The sequence below is a fragment of the Cyanistes caeruleus genome, chromosome 9, assembly GCF_971803275.1.
Source record: "Cyanistes caeruleus chromosome 9, bCyaCae1.hap1.1, whole genome shotgun sequence".
NCBI classification, from domain to species: domain Eukaryota; kingdom Metazoa; phylum Chordata; class Aves; order Passeriformes; family Paridae; genus Cyanistes; species Cyanistes caeruleus.
In genome coordinates this window covers 25,995,786-26,013,097 of record NC_141709.1, presented here as the reverse complement: position 1 = coordinate 26,013,097, position 17,312 = coordinate 25,995,786, and the positions used below count along the sequence as shown (strand labels likewise).

Below are 17,312 nucleotides of genomic sequence, written 5' to 3'. Positions count from 1 at the left end.
CCTTAGCTCCTGACTCCGGCCCTGGCCCTCAAAGCATCTCTGCAGCTCCACGCTCTGGAGGCAGAGTAACAGCTCCAACTCTGGACATCAAGATGCTGGGGCAGGGGGACATCAGGACTTATCCCATTGCAGGATATGTATCCATGCAACTGCCCAGATATCCTTCTGTCACAGCTCTGTCACTTGTGAGAAGAAATTTTAAGATGCTGTTCAATGATCCTGGGCACCAGAAGTGACTGTGGCATGGTCCATGCAGATTCCAGGGAGGGCAGAAAAGCTCTTTCCTCCACATTTTATTTGCTCCTGGGCTGCTACAATCTGTCCATCACCAACCCAAACCCTGGTGATATTATTGTACAGGAGATGTTGCCATTTTAATCTATACTTTTCCAACCCCCAGGCAGGGGGTTTGCTGGATTTGCAGGATTTCTGCTGGCCGGTAGCACGCACACACACACACACACAAAGTTAATCTTTTGCTCTTATTTCTCAGAAGCTCCATTTGGCTGCTTTCAGGCCTAATGTGGTGATTTCCTTGCCCCCATGACAGCTGTTTCTTACATGCGGAAGCAGAAAAAAAAAAATAGAAATAAATAAAATAAAATTTAAAAAAGTGAAAACTGGGGCTGTGATTTATTTTCACCTCCAAATATAGAAAGACAACTTCCCCCTCTCTAAGATTTCCTCTTCCTCCTCTTTAAATATGTCCCACTGCCTTCAAAGCAAGCCAGCAGCACGGTGATCCCAGAGATCCCACCACCAAGGCTGATGAGGAGATGTATTTGTAGGGAACACGAACCAGTTTAAGACCATTATCAAGGTGACCAAGGACAGGCTGGCTCTCACCAGTCGGCACAGACAGCTTAGCAGGGAAGGGAGACGGCGAGGGAGCTCAGCCTCAAACCCTCCGTGCTTTCTGCAAACCAGTCATCCCTCCAGTGCCAAAACTTTGCTGGGCGGAGGCTGCCGGGGAAGGAGCGGGGCTGTGGGGAGCATCACTCCTGCGGGATGCTGCGGGTGGGATGGATGATCCCGGCGCCATGTGATTCCTGCCTGCCGGCGGCTCCGCTCCCAGACAAAGGCTGAGCTCAGCGCCCGCGGGCGGCTGGACCCGGGCTACCCACGCTCCGGCTGCTCCCCACCTTCCTTCCCCTGCACCTCCCCGGGAGCATCCAGCAGCCGGATCAGAGCTCATCTCTTGCCATCGAAAGGATTAACTCCCCGGGGAGCAGCGGCGGAGGCTGAGCCTCCGCTCCCGCCACGCATCGCCTGCTTCCCGGCACGCTCAGGAGTTTCGGAGCCAAGCTCCCGGCAGCTAATCCCCCTCGCTGCCGGAGCCGGGGAGGCTGGGAAGAGCCGGCAGGTGAAGGGACAGGAGGGCAGAGAACGGGAGGAGTGTCCGCACACACACTCGGGCAGCAGCACCCCGCACACGGCGTCGGGCAGCGGCGAGCTCCGCAGGGAGCCCAGCCCTCAATAAAACCAGCTGGAGCGTCAGGAGAGAGGATCTGCCGGCTTGGAAAAGTCTTTAAGGTAAAACCCGAGACCGGCCGCTTCTGGGCTGGGCTGGGGGCCGGCTGCTGGGCTCTCTGCCGGCGCGCTCCTTCTCTCTGACTCGGTTCTGGTTTTAAAGGAACCCAGCGGGAGATGCCGGTAAAAGAAGTTGCTGAAAGCCAAGCTGGAATGGCCTGGAGCTGCCGCCGCCGGCCCCGTCACACACCGGGAGCAGCTGAACTTTGTGGGGTCTGAAGATTTTTCATCTCTGCGAACGCTCTGGGCAGCGCCACGGCACAGCCAGGACGGCACCGCACACCTTGTGCCTGCCCCAGCCCGGGACAGAGCCAGGAGGGGATCTCTGCCTCCCCAAGGACCATCGCCTCTGAAAAATAAAAGCTGGAGGAGGGTAATTTATCTTTCTTTTCCAGATGACTGAAAATACCTACAGGATCCTGTCTCTCCGGTTTTCATCAGTGAGTAGCATAAGGGAGAGGTGGCTGCGGAACAAAAATGATATCGGTCAAAATCATTCCAGAGCCTACTTTTTCCTAAGGAACTTCGTGCCCATAGGGTTTTTCTGCGGGCATTTCCAGGAGTGAGACCGAGGTACCACAGATGCATCCCTACAGGATCATGTAAGAATTTGCAAATGAGAAACGAACCCCATCCAGACCTTCTCTGCCCGCTTTGCAGTACATGGTTTGGTGTAAGCACAGCAATTCTCACCTCTTTCTCTCCCTTTTAAGTCTCTTGAGCTTGGAGACCTCTTTCCTCATTGCAATTATGATTATTTGCAACATCAGTGCCATCAAAGATTGGAGCACTTTCCTTTCCCAAATCCTCCCCAGCGTTAACAAGACTCTGAACTTGGTACAGCAAGTGGAAGCCACCACCAGCTCGGTGGTAAGTGTCCTCCAGGACCCCGAGCAGGACAGCTACCTGTCCAATAGCCAGTCCATGAACTCCAGCAACTTCACAGCTGGCCTGGACCACTTGTTCCAGTACTCATACTCGGACAATGACCAGCTCTACAAGGAGTACAAACCCCCTCCTCGAGATGCCATTCCTCTGCCCAAGGCTGTCCTCTACCTTCTCATGGCAGCCCTGGTGGTGGTGGCAGTGGCATACGCCATCGTCGGCCATCTCATCAAGGACCTCATTTACGACTTTGTAGGTGAGTGTGGGCTTCACGCGCTGTGTGCTTGTGGCCAAAACCAGCCTGGTGCCAAGCCTGGACGTGCTGCCTTGCATCTCTCCTTTGATTTGGGTGGGGTTTAGACCAAGCCTTGACCCTTTCACGTTTGCAAGAGCGTTAGTTTATTTAATGTGCTGGGTTCTCCAAGTTGAGTTCTGTGTTGACCATCTTCCCAGAGGAAATCCTTGGGTTTAGCCCCCTTCCTAAAGGAGCAGCCTGTGTGCCTGTGTATAAATGTGTGTGCGTGAGGCTGTGTTGCCAAATGGCTGTAAAATCCCTTGGCCAGTTTCAACTGAGCTTGGATTAGAGGTCTCCAATATGAAAAGTTTCATGGCAACAGACACCTGAGCTCAGGATAACAGCCCACTAGTGCATAGTGAGAGAAAATCTGCCATATGAGCTTAACCCCTTATTAGGCACCAGTGAGTCCACAAACTCCTAGGAAACACAGCTCAGCAGTCTGGTTCTCTTGTTACCTCAGAACAGCCATCACAGCCCCTGCAACAAATGCATGCAATGACAGCCCAAAGAGGGTGCATTGTTTTGAGATCTGGCTTCCTCCTCTTTGGTTTAATCCTGTTGCTGATGGACTCTGTCCCTCGCCATCAGAGCCACAAACACTGCTGGCTGCTGTGGTCAGGCAGAGTGCAGGCAGAGGTGCTTGGCTGCTTATAACAAACCCTCAGTGATACTCTTTCTTGCTCTTTGCCCTATCATTTGTAAGGCTGGTCGTGCTGGGGAGTGCAAATGTGCCCAATTCCCACCTGAACCTCTGATTCTTTTGGCCCCTACACCATGGCAGCCATCATGTCCTTTTGGGGGTCAGGGTCTTGCTTCAGCATGCTGGTGACAGTTTTCCAGCTTGGATAGGGAGCCAGAAGGGATCCCCAGAGGGATTTAAGCTCCTGGCTCCTGCAGATGTGCACACCCCCCCAAAAGCTCTGGGAACAAAGCCCTGCACAGGGAAGCGAGGCTGAAATCCCTCTGCACAGCCTTGCTCTGAGCCTGACCCTCAGTCAGGGTTGAAGCCCTGCAGGCTCCATCTCTGCAGGGGGAGGAAGGTCACACTCATCTGGAACAAAATCCACGTGTTCATTCATGATTCTGCTTTATATCCCTGCTCCTGGGACACAGGAGGCACACACCAGCCAAAACTCCAACCAGTGCTGAGGTGAAGGCAAGCCAAGTCCTTTGGGCAGAGGGTCATGACCGGGCAAGGGCCAGCAGATCCAGGACACAGGGATTTAGAGAGGAGCGATTTGGGACAAGAAAGGTCAAACCTCCTGGCAGGGAGCAGTACTTGGGGTCTCACATGAGGCTGAGCCTGGAAAACAGCAGGGAGCTGCTGCTGGGGAGTTTTTCTTTGCTCCAGATGGAAGGGAACAGATATATTGTCTTAAAGTGTTAAATTTAACACTTAATCAGCAGCTTGCTGGGGCTGTAACATCATCTGGCTCTGTCTGATTCAGTGCTGCCTTCCCCAGAAAGGTAGGCAGCGGGGTCAGCACCTAAAAATATACCCACTTCTGTCCCAGGATGCTGAAAGGACCAGTTCAGGCCAGGTTAGAAAGTCCCCTGAGGCAGGGCCAGTCCACTCCCAGTGCCCGCAGAGCAGACACCCCTGCCGCCGTGGCTGAGGTCCCTGATGCAGGAGAGCACAGATGGGGGTGCTCAAAACCCCCCCTTGGGTGGGTACTGCAAAGCAGGGCAAAATCCACAGAAATGCCATGCCCCTCCAGGCACACAGGGGGACACAGCTGTGCTCAGGGGGCCCCAGATGTGCTGCTTCCAACTCGGCACCAACATTCCCTGGTGACCTTTAACTTCAGCCTCTGCGTGGGACGAGGTCAGCAGGGTGCCCCTTCTCTGGCAAAGCCCTTTGCAAAGGGACTCCACAGCCTTACACAGCACCGGGCCATGCCAGGGCTGGACAAGCACAGGGACAAAACTGGGGTCTGCCTGCTTCCTGGCACTTTGGAGCAAAGTGGCCACTATTGCCACTTTTCCCAGTTCAACACCCCTTGCTGATGGCAAAGCGTCCTCCCTGCCCTGGGTGGAGGCAATATCTCTCCAAGTTAGGGTCAGAAATCCAGATGTGAGCTTCCTCCCCCTCCAGGCACAGAGGAGAAGGCATTTCCCAAACTCCAGCAGCACCCCTGAGTGCCAAAGGCTGCCTCCAGCTCATCCTAGTTAGCACTCCAGGCCCATCTTCCCACAGTTTATACCCTCAAAATGAGCCAGTCCTCGGAAGAGAGCGGACGAGAGCGTGTTTGTTAACACTGCCAAGGAACAGCCTTTAAAGAGAAGGTTTCATTTGAATGAGTTTGCATAAAATTACTTCAGGGACAGGACAGAGAGACCAAGGGATAGTAAATAAGAAGCTGCTCTATTAGCTCCCTTAACACAATGCCTGGATTTATATACTCGGCAGCAGCTCCAGCCTCTGCTATCAGCGTTTCTGCACTAATCATGTTCAGAAATATAGAGGGAGAGATGGAAATAAGATGCCAAAGGGCTGGAGCCTGTTTCAGGGAGATTAAAGTGGGAATAGTTAATCGCTGCTTTAAACAGTCACTCGGAGGCATCAGGGATGATTATGACTCCTCAATAACAGCTTGTCGGACACAGACTGGGGAGTTGAAGCATCACCCAGCCCCCTGCACTCCCAGGAACAGTGAGAAGCAGGTGCTGGGCTCAGTTTCGGATGGTGAAGGGGTTCTCGGGATGCTGCCAAGGTTTTTTCCCTGCAAAATCGAAACGGGTATTTGAGACACTGACACTTCTCTTGCAGATGCTTCTTGAAAAATCAATTAGAGTTTGCCCAGGCATCCCCAGGGGCACACGAGCACTGTGGGCCAGGGAGGAGTGAGAATGGGAGGCTGCATTGGAGAAGGAGGAAAGATGCAATGTTGGAGAGTGGGAAGGCAGAGCACTTGGATATGGATAAGTGGGCTCTGAAAGAGCCCCTCTTCAGCTCTTCCTGGCCCAGGAGAGCCCACCACCTTCATTTCTCTCCAGTCCCTCCTGCTTGCTCCGAGCTGACCAAGTCTCAATTTGGCTTGCCCAAAACTCATCAGATGTCCCTGCCTGGGGTTGGACTCAAGCCGAGGAGGGTGGGAGGGAGCCTCCTGCGTGAGCACAGCTCAAACCCCACCACCAGTTCAGGCAAATTGGGTCGAAGCGTTTGGAAAGCTGCTTAACTCGGAAGCGCTGGAGAGCTGCCAGAGCCGGCGCTGCGGCGAAGAGCTGGCTTGGCAAATGACAAGCCTGTCACCAACGTACGAGGCTCCTAATTACTGCAATCCTTGGGAATCAGCCCGCCCTCCCTCCTCCGTCCCCAGCAGCTCGCTGAATATCGCTCCTATTTAAACATTAAAAAAAAAAAAAAATGAGGAAAAGGGGGAAAAAATAAAAAGTTTGACGGGAAACAAAGCTGTTGCCATGGAGACTGCACGCGTGTGGTCGCCGGGAAAGGGAGAGCATCTCGCTCCTGCATGGGAACCACACGGGAAGGGTCTGATGGTTTGCGTGGGAGCAATGCCTTGCAGGGAGACCTTGGCTGGTGTCACCTGGTTCAGCCAAGGTCTCCTCTGGGCTGCTGGTCTCCAGAGGAGACCTTGGAGGAAACTTTTCCCTTGGGAATGTGCCCAAGGCAGATGCTCAGCTGGGGCAAGGCAGGGCAGGTCACTGACACTGTGCTGGTCAATGGCTTTGGGACTGCCCAAAACCCTACACCATCCTTGGAGGAGGGTCTTTCTTTTCTTTGCCCTTTTGACCCACCAGCCATATTTTTATTTTTCAGCCTTATCTCCAACAGCCACATTTCAGGCTTCTTTAGGAAACGGTCTCCTTGAGCAGAGGAACTGTGCATAAATGTAGCATTGCTGAAAATAGCTGCTGGGTGATCCTGCAGGGACACGGGATCCACTTTTAATTGTTCCACACAGAACCACAGGGCTCTGAGGATAATTCAGCCCACGGCAGGGATTGCAGGCAGCGTCTTAGGCCCATCAGAGAGAACTTACATATCTTCTTTTCAAAGTCTGTTTTGAGGATAGTTCCTTTTCCTCTCAAAGTTGTGGGAAGAAACCACATTAGGCTCCCTTCTGCTTTTCCATGGGTGCTAACCCACCTCTGACAGTGATCCCCTGCCTGTATCCCTTCTGGTGCTTGGGGGTGCATCAGGAGTTCCTTAGGCGTTGTTTAGGGAAGCAGTGGCTGCTGTAGGATAATTCACCACTCCCACTCGCAGGCTGGGGCTGTTGGCCAGACAATGAGCCTGGCCCAGCAAGAAGGGCCCGCTCCAGGACAGCTGCATTTGCAGCCAAACCTTTGGAGCTCAGAGCTGGAGGAGAGGGATGGCTCCCAGCACACATCAGGCATTGACCGAGGCCTCAGGGATGCGCCATCCCACAGCAGCCTTCCCATTCCTGCTACCTCCATCCAGGGATGGGCTGTGTCAGGTCCTTGGGATGAGGGCTGTGTCAGGTCCTTGGGATGAGGGCTGTGTTTGTCTACTGCCCTGCAAGCACTGGTCTGCCCTGAGCTGAGACCAAGCAGGGCTCCTCACTCTCTGGTCACCTTCACTCTGCCTCCGGAAGATATGGATAGCACATATCCACCCTCAGGAGCATCCCTGCCTCCCACCTGCCACACCTGAGTCACCACCTCTCAGACACCCATCCTCTGGAGCTGCAATGCTGCCTGATGGATGGGATCGAATGCAGGGTTGCTCTGGTGCAGAGAAGCTGTTTTTAAGAGAATATCGTAATTAATTGAATGCCTTTTCCATGTCACCCCTTTTCCCACCAGATGCTTCATGCTGGTGACAGCTCTGCAGAGGAACAGTGTCCTTACCTGTCCATCAGCAAAGCAGAGTGCTCATGCTGTTTGGGGTGCAGGACAATTCTGACTCAGCCAGAACATCAAAGCTGAGAAATTTCTGCAAAACAGGGAAGGAAGAACAAACCCCAGCATCAAATTCATCTAGAAAGAAGTGAATCTGAGGGGGAAGGGGGGTTTCTAACAAATTACTGTTGCCAGGGGCAGACATAGATTTTCCATCAGAACAAACCTGGGAGTTTTCTGCTGATTTTGCTAATGAATAAGTAGAGCCTGTCCTGCAAATGAGACAGATACAACGTCCAGCTGTGACTGCTGCATCATGTCAAAGACATGAGGGATACCCTTGAACTCATCCGTCGGGAATGCTCCGGCCAGAGCTGGCCCTGCCTTGCTGCAGAGCACAATGTGATTGCTGGGTCAGGACTTGTTTCAAAGAAAGAGGTGCTTCTGCTCCTGCTGATGGGAAAAAGAGCTTTTTTAGCAGCTGCTTTCACACCCAGCTCCATTTAAAGCAAAACTAGAGCACGAGTTTGATTGTTCATCGAACATGTTGCCCCTTCCCTTCCTGTTTCCATCTCTACAGGGACTGTGAATGTCTCACTCACCAGACTGCATTTAAATTTCAGCCCTTTCTCCCACCCCCTTCTGCTCTTCTTTGGGATGTCTCTTTATCAGCAGCTGAAGTGCCTCACAGACATCCCACCCTGCCACCAATGAATGGAGGGGACAGGGCCACCCTCCTGGGGTGACAGTGGGCACCGAGCAACCTTGTGCCCCTCTGCAGCCAGACAACAGGAGGCTGCTGCCTGCACTGTCAGGGGTTCCTGAGCAAGGACCAGCCCTCATGCTGCTGGTACGAGGAGGGCACACTGTGCCATCTGGGCAGCCACAGTGCTTTTCTGTCCCCAAAAATATGGTATATCCCAGGGGTCCTGCTTCCAGGGGTGCTGTCAAAGAGGTGGACAGAGCCAGGGAGATGTGGGCGCATTTTGTGCCACATCACACTGCTACTTGGGGATAATAATAATAATAATAATAATAATAATAATAATAACAACAACAACAACAACAGACTTGCTATTCCACGGCTCCTGATCTGCCCAGTCTGCTCTATCTCCTCTCTCCAGCTGCTTTGGATCAATGGCTCCATATCGATCTCACCCCATTTCAGCACTTCCCACCTCTCCATTGGCCCTGCAGACCCCAGCAGGCACACTGAGCCTTGGCAGCACCTGATGAGCAGGAAGAAGTGTCTCTGGGCTAGATGCTGCTCCCCAGCCTGGCTGAGAAAGTCACTTTGTCCCTCTCTTTTATCCAAGACATTCACATACACACCGTGTGCATGCCCTGCATTTTGCAGCATGTGTTATGAGCTCCTTCCTGAGGCTGGGTAGGGGCAGAAAATGCTTTTCCTTATCTCCAAAGCGTGACTGTCCTGGGTGTGGACGTGCCACTAGCCCAGGAGCACACTGTGATCCTTGCTCACCTCAGGCCTGCCCTCACCTGTCCCAGGCCCATTAGATGTCATTATGGTCAGCCCAGCTTTGCTCACCTTCTGGCTGGAGATCGTTTGAACCCACATGTGGACTTAGATCCAAAAGAGGATTTTGTTTTCCTCGCAGTGTGTATTTTTTGTGGCTCATGCATTCCCTCTGCCAGCTGTAAGGGATGGAGAGAGAAGCACCTGACATGGTGCTGAGGCTGCAGCTCCCTTCAGCTGGTCAGCACCACTCCTTGGCTCCCAGCCCTCGGCCACCCCCCTTACCCGATTATGCCCCCCTGCAGGGTTCATTATCCAAGGTTTCCAGCCTGTGTTGGCTCATGACATGAGGCTGTGCCTCACATCCCCTGCAAAGTTCCTTCCGCATCAGCGCGAGGTTTAATCCCATTGACGCCAAAGATGTGCAGGTCTCCTCTCTCTTCTCCTTCATCCCTACCCAGACATGCTGTGGGTGACCCTGGGAGACCTTGGCTTCTCACCCACAAACTGAGAAGAGCCAGTGGGAGAAACAGGGGAGGACTGAGCATGGCTGGGACGGAGCTGGTGCTGGCTGGCAGGGGACATGAGGGCGCTGACATTTTTATGGTTGTTTCTCCGGGGTCCTGCTGGCAGGAGATCCTCTGCCAGCTCCACGGGGCCGCACTCCCCTCTTCCACACATGGCAACACGCTGAAGTTACAGGCCATAAATGGCCACAAATAACATGTAATTGTGTAATTACTTCACTCCTTACTTACACAGTCAAATCATAAAGGCATCGAAGTAAATACCCTCTAATGACAGCCTAATTACATCTTCCTGCAGATTACTGGGTAATTAGATCCAGCAGGCTCCAGAAATAATTCCCAGGGAAGCAGTGGTTGGGATTAGCACGCACAATCCAGCCTGCTCTTACCCAGGAGTCAGACTACAGCAGCCTCACACGAGCCACCTTCCCCGGCCACCCCGGCCAGCCACATCCCCTTGGGTGACAATGCACTGTGACACTTTTCCCATACAAATGGCTTTTGCTGGTGCCCTTGGTGCTCTCCAAAACACCCATCCCCTGCACTTCTGCCTTTACCACAGTGCCTCATCCAGCTCTTGATTCTTTTTCTGCCCACAAATGTCACCAGGGGTCCATCATCTGGCCACCAAATGGCACTTACCCCATCACAGGCATGCAACCCTTTTTGCTTCCTGTTGCACGCAGCAATCCTTATCCAGTGGCTCCCGGGATATTTTATCACCCCTTTTTCTGCAGGTTATTCCCCTTCTTCCCTGCTGCTCCCACTGCAGTTTTACAGCTGACGTCAAGGAAAGCAAGCTGAGAACTTTAATAGTATTTGTAGGAAGCAATCTTGTTACTGCTTCGGATTCTCCTCACAGCAAGCAGCTGTGTGGGGGCTGGAGGAGCCTGCAAGGTCTTGGGGGCAAGAGGCTCTGTCTGGGATGGACCAGACAGGGCCAGACCAGGAAGAAGGGAGTGTTTGGCCTTTAGTCTAAACCCAGTAAAACCAAGCAAAATCAAAGCTATAAAGGAAAAAAGCCCTAAATGAGCCTTCTGGGCTTGGCTGATTTTCCTTGGGGAAGGGTTAGGATGGGGAGCCCAGTCTCTGGTGGGGGCTGTGGGTTGTGCAAGTGAAGGCTAAATGTCCTGGTTGGGACCCGGGGCAGATGCAGGGCTCCCCAAAAACCTTTGGACCAATTTTTGCTGAGTTTCCCAACCACTCTTGCCAACACTGCAGTGGCTGAGGGAAATGTGCTGGTTCTTCTGCCTTGCCTGTTGAACAACCAGCAAACCCTGCTAGCACAGTGATGACAGTGAAGACAATTGGAAAACCAAGGAAAAAGAGTCACTCTCTGGGCATGCTGCCTGTGCCCAGTGTGGTGGGAGCTTTACCCTCTGTGGAGACAGCCCCCTCCTCCAGCCAGCCCCTGCTGGCATTGGGGCACAACCACCTCCACTCCCTGTCTGGCAGGGTGGTCACCTACCCTGGCTCCAGAGCATGAGCATCATCCTGAAAGTCAGGTTCTGCTCTCTTGGGGATGGTGTGGCCACATGGCTTCAGGCTGGAGAAAAAAATTCAAATATTGCATTGCAAAAACTGCAAAACTTTTGGCTTTTCTTAAAAGTAAAAAAAAAAAAAAAGAAAAAGAAAAAAAAAAATATAAAAAAAAAAAATAAAAAAAAAAAAGAGAGGGAAAAAAAAAAAAGGGAGACGCTTTGGGGCTCTCAAAAAAGCCCCAGATTTGACCTGCAGTTTGCACACTGAGCACAGGGTGGCCCACAGGTCATTCGTGTCTCTGCTCACACCTGAAGAAATGTCTGGACACCACTGGTGAGCCAAGAAATGAGATCTTCCACTCACTTCACACCTGTCATCCCACCCTGGCATTTGCCATCATTCAGTCCCAGTTTTACTGCAAAACTTTTCCACAGCCCATGAGAAAGACCTCATGGTCTTCATCACCTCACTGGGATGGCATTTCTGTGTCCCTGCTCCATCAGGAAGCCTGTCCTCTGCTGAAGAGTCATAACTGGAATGTCCTGTGGGGACAGAAAATACCCCACTCAGCAAAGGAGATAAATTGCATTTTGTGACATCCAGTGGCGAATAAGCAGAGTTCCTCAGGAACAACAAAACCAGGCTGGTCCGTTTTTCTGCCTCCTGACAGCAAAGCCACCTCTGCTTTGTTTTTGGTAGCAGAGCTAGGAAATACATTGCTAGAGACCCCAGGTGCACACGTCACTTTGGAGGCACCTCACTCTCATTTTGGGGATTAACAGCATGATTTGATCTGCCTAAACCAGGAGGGCTTCCAGAAACCAGCAGCCTGAAGACCAGCCCAGAGCTGGGCAGAGCAGAGACCTCAACACCAGGGGAGTGGAGGGAGCTAAAGGGGCAGGGGTGGGCAAGGGACACTCCTGGAGGGGTGAGCACCCAGAGCTAGAGGTAGGGTGCAGCGGGAGGCAACAATTTTTGAGCCACCTTGAACCCTTGGAACAGCCAGAGGTAACCAGGGCCTTGTTTTGTGCTTTTCCCTTCCCCAGACTGGATCTTTGGCCCCAGCCCGGATGACAACAGCAACAAGAGCGACATCAACTGCATCAGCAACAGCGTCAACGAGATGAGCGAGCTGCCCGAGGCTCCGCGGCACCGGGAGCGCCAGCCCCAGGACGTGGTCATTGCCATCAGCGAGACTTGCCACTTGCCACAGCAGACGTGACCGGCACCACGGCCGGGCCGGGCGGCACGGAGCAGCGGGATGGAGCAGCAGGATGGAGGGGAGGGATGGAGCAGAGGGATGGAGCCCAAGGATGGAGCAGTGAAACAGTGCAGCAGCCGCCTTGCAGGACCGGGTGGGGAGAGGAAGGGATGGGCAGAGCCGGCGCCGTGGAGCAAAGCCCTTCTCCCCCTGGTTTTACCGTCCTCTGTGGACCTTGCCGGGGTGGGTGCCATCACCCCTTCTCCCAGGCTTGTCAGCCCTGTCCTGACATCTGCCCTTGGGTTTGTGACCCCCTCTTTGTTCCCTGTGAATAGCAAAAAAGAAAAAGCAAATGCAAAATACACCCACCAAGCAAAGCTTGCAAGAGAAATGAGCTGGAGAGAGGCCGGGCGGTCCTTTGGCGTGGGAATGGAGTGGGGAAAAGGGCAAAGGAGACAAGGAGGCTGCAGAGAAATGCGGGTGTCTGCATTTCTGGGGACAGGCCCAGGACACAGCAGGGAGCTGGGAGCTGCAGAAAGGCACAGAAAGGTCAGCAGGGGCCAAATGCCCCAGTACATTGGTGATCTGCCTGGGCCATCGCTCCTGCCTTCAGTTTCGCAGCCCCAGCTCACAGCCCTTTTCAGCAGGTGTGTCCTGTGGCTCTGGGACAGCAGGGTGACAGCCCAGACTTCTCAGGGAGCCTTATTCCTCTATGCCTGTAGCCAAGCCAGGGCCATCACATTCCCTCTGCCACATCTCTGTTCGAGCTCAGCACCCCCTGACAGGGAGCAGCCCTGTTGGGACCGGGTACAACCCCTTTTTCTGAGGAATGTTGCTGGAGAGGAGGACAGGGACCCATATGCATGGAATCCAAACTCTTCATGGGGGAAAATAGCCCATATATGTCTGCATCCTTCAGACTCCTCCCAGCATGACCACCTCCCACATCACCCCCAAACTTCCTGCCACCCCAAGGGCTGCTGGCTCTGTACTGGGGACAGCCCCACACGCGTTGATGGAGCAGGGAGAACTCCCTCTTCTCCCTGGATGCCTTCCTCTTCCCAGCCAGAGCACCACCAACCAAAGCTGCCCTTCTCTCTGCCCAAAGACATCCTTTCCCATTTGTAACTCCAGGCAGATCCCTGCTCCTCCCTGTTTAAGGGATCAGGGGAAACCAGCAAAATGTGAGGGGCAAGCTCCCAAACCGTGTGGGAAAAGGAGCATCCTGATGGTTTCATTGCTATTTTAAGGTCAGCTCTTACCCCACTAAGGGTTTTAAACCAGGATCCATGATTTCTCTATATAGCAGACGGGAGGCACTGGGACCAAGCTCATTCCTTGTGCCTCCCCCTTATGAAGATCCCTTTACTCTCCACATCTTCCCTGAACTTAAAAGAAAAGGTTATGCTGACGTGCCACAGAGAACAGGCCATGGTCCAGACTTCTGCCTCTTCATTCAGGGAGACAAGTCCTGCCTTTTCCCAGCCTGCAGTACCCAGCACACCACAAACAGCAGGGGCCAGAACAGCATTTTCCCCTTCTGAAAATGGTTAAGGAAAATGGATGTGGTTTCAAACTCCTGCTCCAATGGCTTTAATGAGAGCCATTACCAGCAGTCCCACGCTGGGGCTTTGTCGGCTTTTCAGCAAGCAAAGGCAGAGGACAGTACTCAGTTACCTCTCCCCATAATTAACCATTTCCAATCAGACAGTGCTCTGCCACCATCATTTTTCTGTTTTTTTTTTTGAATCTGAGGTTTGTAGCGTGGCTGCTCTGGCACCTGCCAGGCTTGCTCTGTGCTGCTGGGGCTGTGGAGGGGAGCTGGACAGTGATGTCCCGGCAGCACGGGGGGGATGCTGGGGCACAATCCCACCAGTGTCTGCCAACTCCTGGGAATAAGGTTGCAGCACCAGAGCTGGCTGTGGGCTGGAGAAACTGGGAAGGTCCAAATCCCTGGGGGACAGGAGGTTGTACAGGGAGGGGCTGGTTTGCTTGCTCCCCTGCTCTTTCAGCATCAGCAGGCCAGACACCAGGGGTCTCTGGCCACCGCTTGGGAGGGACAGTGGGACCCTGTGTCCCACACTGGCACTGCCCACAGACTGGTCCTTGCCCTGGGGACATGTCAATCACTGGTGGCACTCACAACTGGTGCCCCCCACAGCTGCAGCAACAGCCCAGTGACTTCTCTGCACTGCAGCCCCATCACCCATCAGCTGCGGGGAATAAGGTGGAGGCTTCCCTGAGCACGGAGGCAGCCACCTCCTCCTGCTCCCTTCCTGAGACACCTGGGGTACCACATGAGGTGGTTTGACCCCAGGAGATGCTCCTGCACCAAGCAGCAAGTCTCACCCAGGGCTGGCGTGGCTGTCACCCACCCGAGGCCACCATCCTGTGAGCAGGAGCAGAAGGAAGGAGCCCAGCTCCCTCCTGTGGCCACCTGCACCGGGGTCTGCCAGACTGCGCCATTCTGGGAAGGGGCTGGCGAGGAAGAGCCCTCAGCCCCCTCCCCTCAGCCTCTTTGAAGCCCCTCAATTTTAGGGCTGCAGGAGGGATCCTGGTGTCCATCTCCAGGACTGACCAAGCGCTGGGTGATGTTACAGCAGTGTCTGTGGTGAGGGGAAACACCAACCACCTCCCTGAGCTGCGGGGTCACACCTGGTCAGCCCAGGAGCCAGGGCTGGCACCAGAGCTCTGCAGGACCCCGTGGCTGCTTCTGGAACTGACCCCACTGGACCCTGCCACCAACGGGGGAACACCACAGAGGACAGCTGTTTCCCACACCACCTTCCTTCATGTGCCCCATCCCTGCATCATTGCCATCATCTGGCACCTGCCCTCCCCTGCTTTGTCCCCAGACGTGTCACCAGACCCCACACCAGTGCTGAGCTCCGAGGCTGGCTGTGGGCCTGTCAGAGAGCCCCAAGACCACGGAGCCGTTTTGCATCCAGACACTGGAGGCAGAACATGGCTTTTAGCTGCAACAACCCCTGTCCCTCCAAGAATTCAGTGTTTTTCTGACTGCTGACTGCATTTTGGAGGACATCTCCAGTACCCTCAGAGGACTTTTGAAGCAGGGTGCCAGGACAGGACCAGGATGATGGGTGAGGCTGTGAGGATGGGGGAGTGCTGGACATTTTTTGTTTGAGGTGTGCAAACAGTACAGCATCCTCATGTGCTCTTCTCACCCACCAAGACCCCCCCTCCAAGGCTCAGCTGTCCCACTCAGCCCTCTTCTTGCCCCCCACAACCTCTGAGCAGGGGACAAGTTTCTGGTGATCCAACAGCAGGGATCCAGGAGGAGCATGGAGGGGCTTCTTTGCCCAGGGGAGGATTTTCGGGGATGCTGAGGAGGAAGGCACCTCACGAGTGTGCCAAGCTATTCTGACTGCTCCCATCCCTGCACCTCTTCAGTGCAGGAGGTTGCTCTTTAATTCCCTCCTTCCTCCCCTAAGCGCCTTAGGGAGCAGAGACGAGAGATGCTGGTGCTTTTTATAGCAGCCGTAATCCCTGCTGCCCCGAGACACAGGCTGAGCCTCCAAAATGGGGGCTGCTGCCCAAAAACTGCCTCAAAACCCTTTGGCTCCCAGCACTGCCTCTCTCCCAGTGCACAGACCCCAGCTGGGGGTGGTTCTGGACTCAAGACCCCTTTGCAGAAGGTGTGGGACAGTCACAGGTGCTGCACTCTGACAAGGAGGGACAGGCAGACAGACATACAGAGACACATGGATGAGCACCACAACAACTGCCTGGTCTTCCTGCTCTCCTCCAAGACTTGTGGAACAGGAACCAACCCCACAGTACTGCCACAAGAAAGTCCTCAGGCACAGGGGGAGACTTTTTCTTTCTTTTCTATCTCCCCCAACTTTACAAAAGGGAAGCTGAGGCAGGGAGGGAGCAGGGAAGAGGCTCCTGATCCTTCAGCCCAGGAGCAGAGTCCTACACAGGGCAGCTGATGAGCTTTAAAGGTAGATGAAGCCTTTCCTTGGATATAAGCCCCAGGACATGAGCTTCAGCATTTTGTCGGGATCATTTGGTGCTGGGGTGCCTGGTTTCCCTCACCCAGCCTGTGCCTGTGGAGCCACAGATGGCATTTGAGCCATCCTGGCTTCATCCCTGGGCGTGGAGGGGACTGAGGAAAAGGGATGTGAAGTGGGGCAGTGGAAGGTTTGGTGTGGGGCAGGAGCAGATTCTGTTTCCCCTCCTGTCCCTGTCCTGGTGGTCAGTGCTGTCCTTCCACCCAGCCCCAGTCCCTGTCACCAGCCCAGGACCACAGCCACCACGGGAGGGCATGAGCAGCTGCTTTGTTCCCATTGCCATTTCTCTCTCCAGCAGCTCTGACTTTACTTCTCTCCAGCCAGAAGTTTTCCCCCTGACTTTGCACCCTGCCAGGAGGAACCCAACACAGCTCTTGAACTTTTACTCTTTCTGTTTTACTGCCTGTGGTTGGGCAGATGAAGTTTTCTCTGCCCACCCACCCCAGATCAGAGGATCTCGCAGGAGAGGGCAAATCCTGGCAAAATCCTGCCTAAAACCATTCCTGCCTGCCCACTTTGCCCTGCTGGAGCTCTGGCCCCTGTCTCCCACAGCTTCTTTGCAATACATTTGCTGTAATTTTCCCTTTAAACACCCCACAGGGGAGAAAATAAAACCAACCAGGGGTGGAGGGGGGGGGTGGTGATGGTTCTTCTAGGTCAGGCTGGGCTGAGACAGGGAAAGAAGATTAATTTCTCAGAAGAGCGATTCAGATTTTTCTGTTGCTCCCCGCTGGGGATGGAGGCAGAGCTGGTGGCAGGAGCACACTCACCTCCTGGGCACACAGGGGTTTTGGTTGTCACCCCTGGGGTGGCACTGAGCAGGACATCCCCAGACCCAAGTCCTGCGTGGGAGGTGCAGGGGGATTCTTGCCCAGAGATGGATGATGGAAGTGGGAAGAAGGTGGCATATCAGGGATGCTGATGGGCTGGGGGGGTGCCCAGCACCCAGGAGGAGGAAGGGGAGAGATGTGCCACCACTTCCTCCCAGCCCCCTGGCTGGGCTGGAACAGGCAGGGAATGAAGCCCTGAGCCTGTCCTTGTCACCCACCCA

General features: G+C 54.1%; 1 protein-coding gene across 1 annotated transcript; it reads left to right on the top strand.

Annotated features, from left to right (window-relative positions):
- Positions 1-811: 811 nt before the first annotated feature.
- Positions 812-12,621, top strand: LOC111933100 (uncharacterized). Its single transcript, XM_023932489.2, has 3 exons — positions 812-1,533; positions 1,634-2,671; positions 12,073-12,621. Exons 2-3 carry the CDS (start codon positions 2,194-2,196, stop codon positions 12,246-12,248), a joined length of 654 nt encoding a protein of 217 aa, XP_023788257.2. The 5' UTR covers positions 812-1,533; positions 1,634-2,193; the 3' UTR covers positions 12,249-12,621.
- The last annotated feature ends 4,691 nt before the right edge of the window (positions 12,622-17,312 follow it).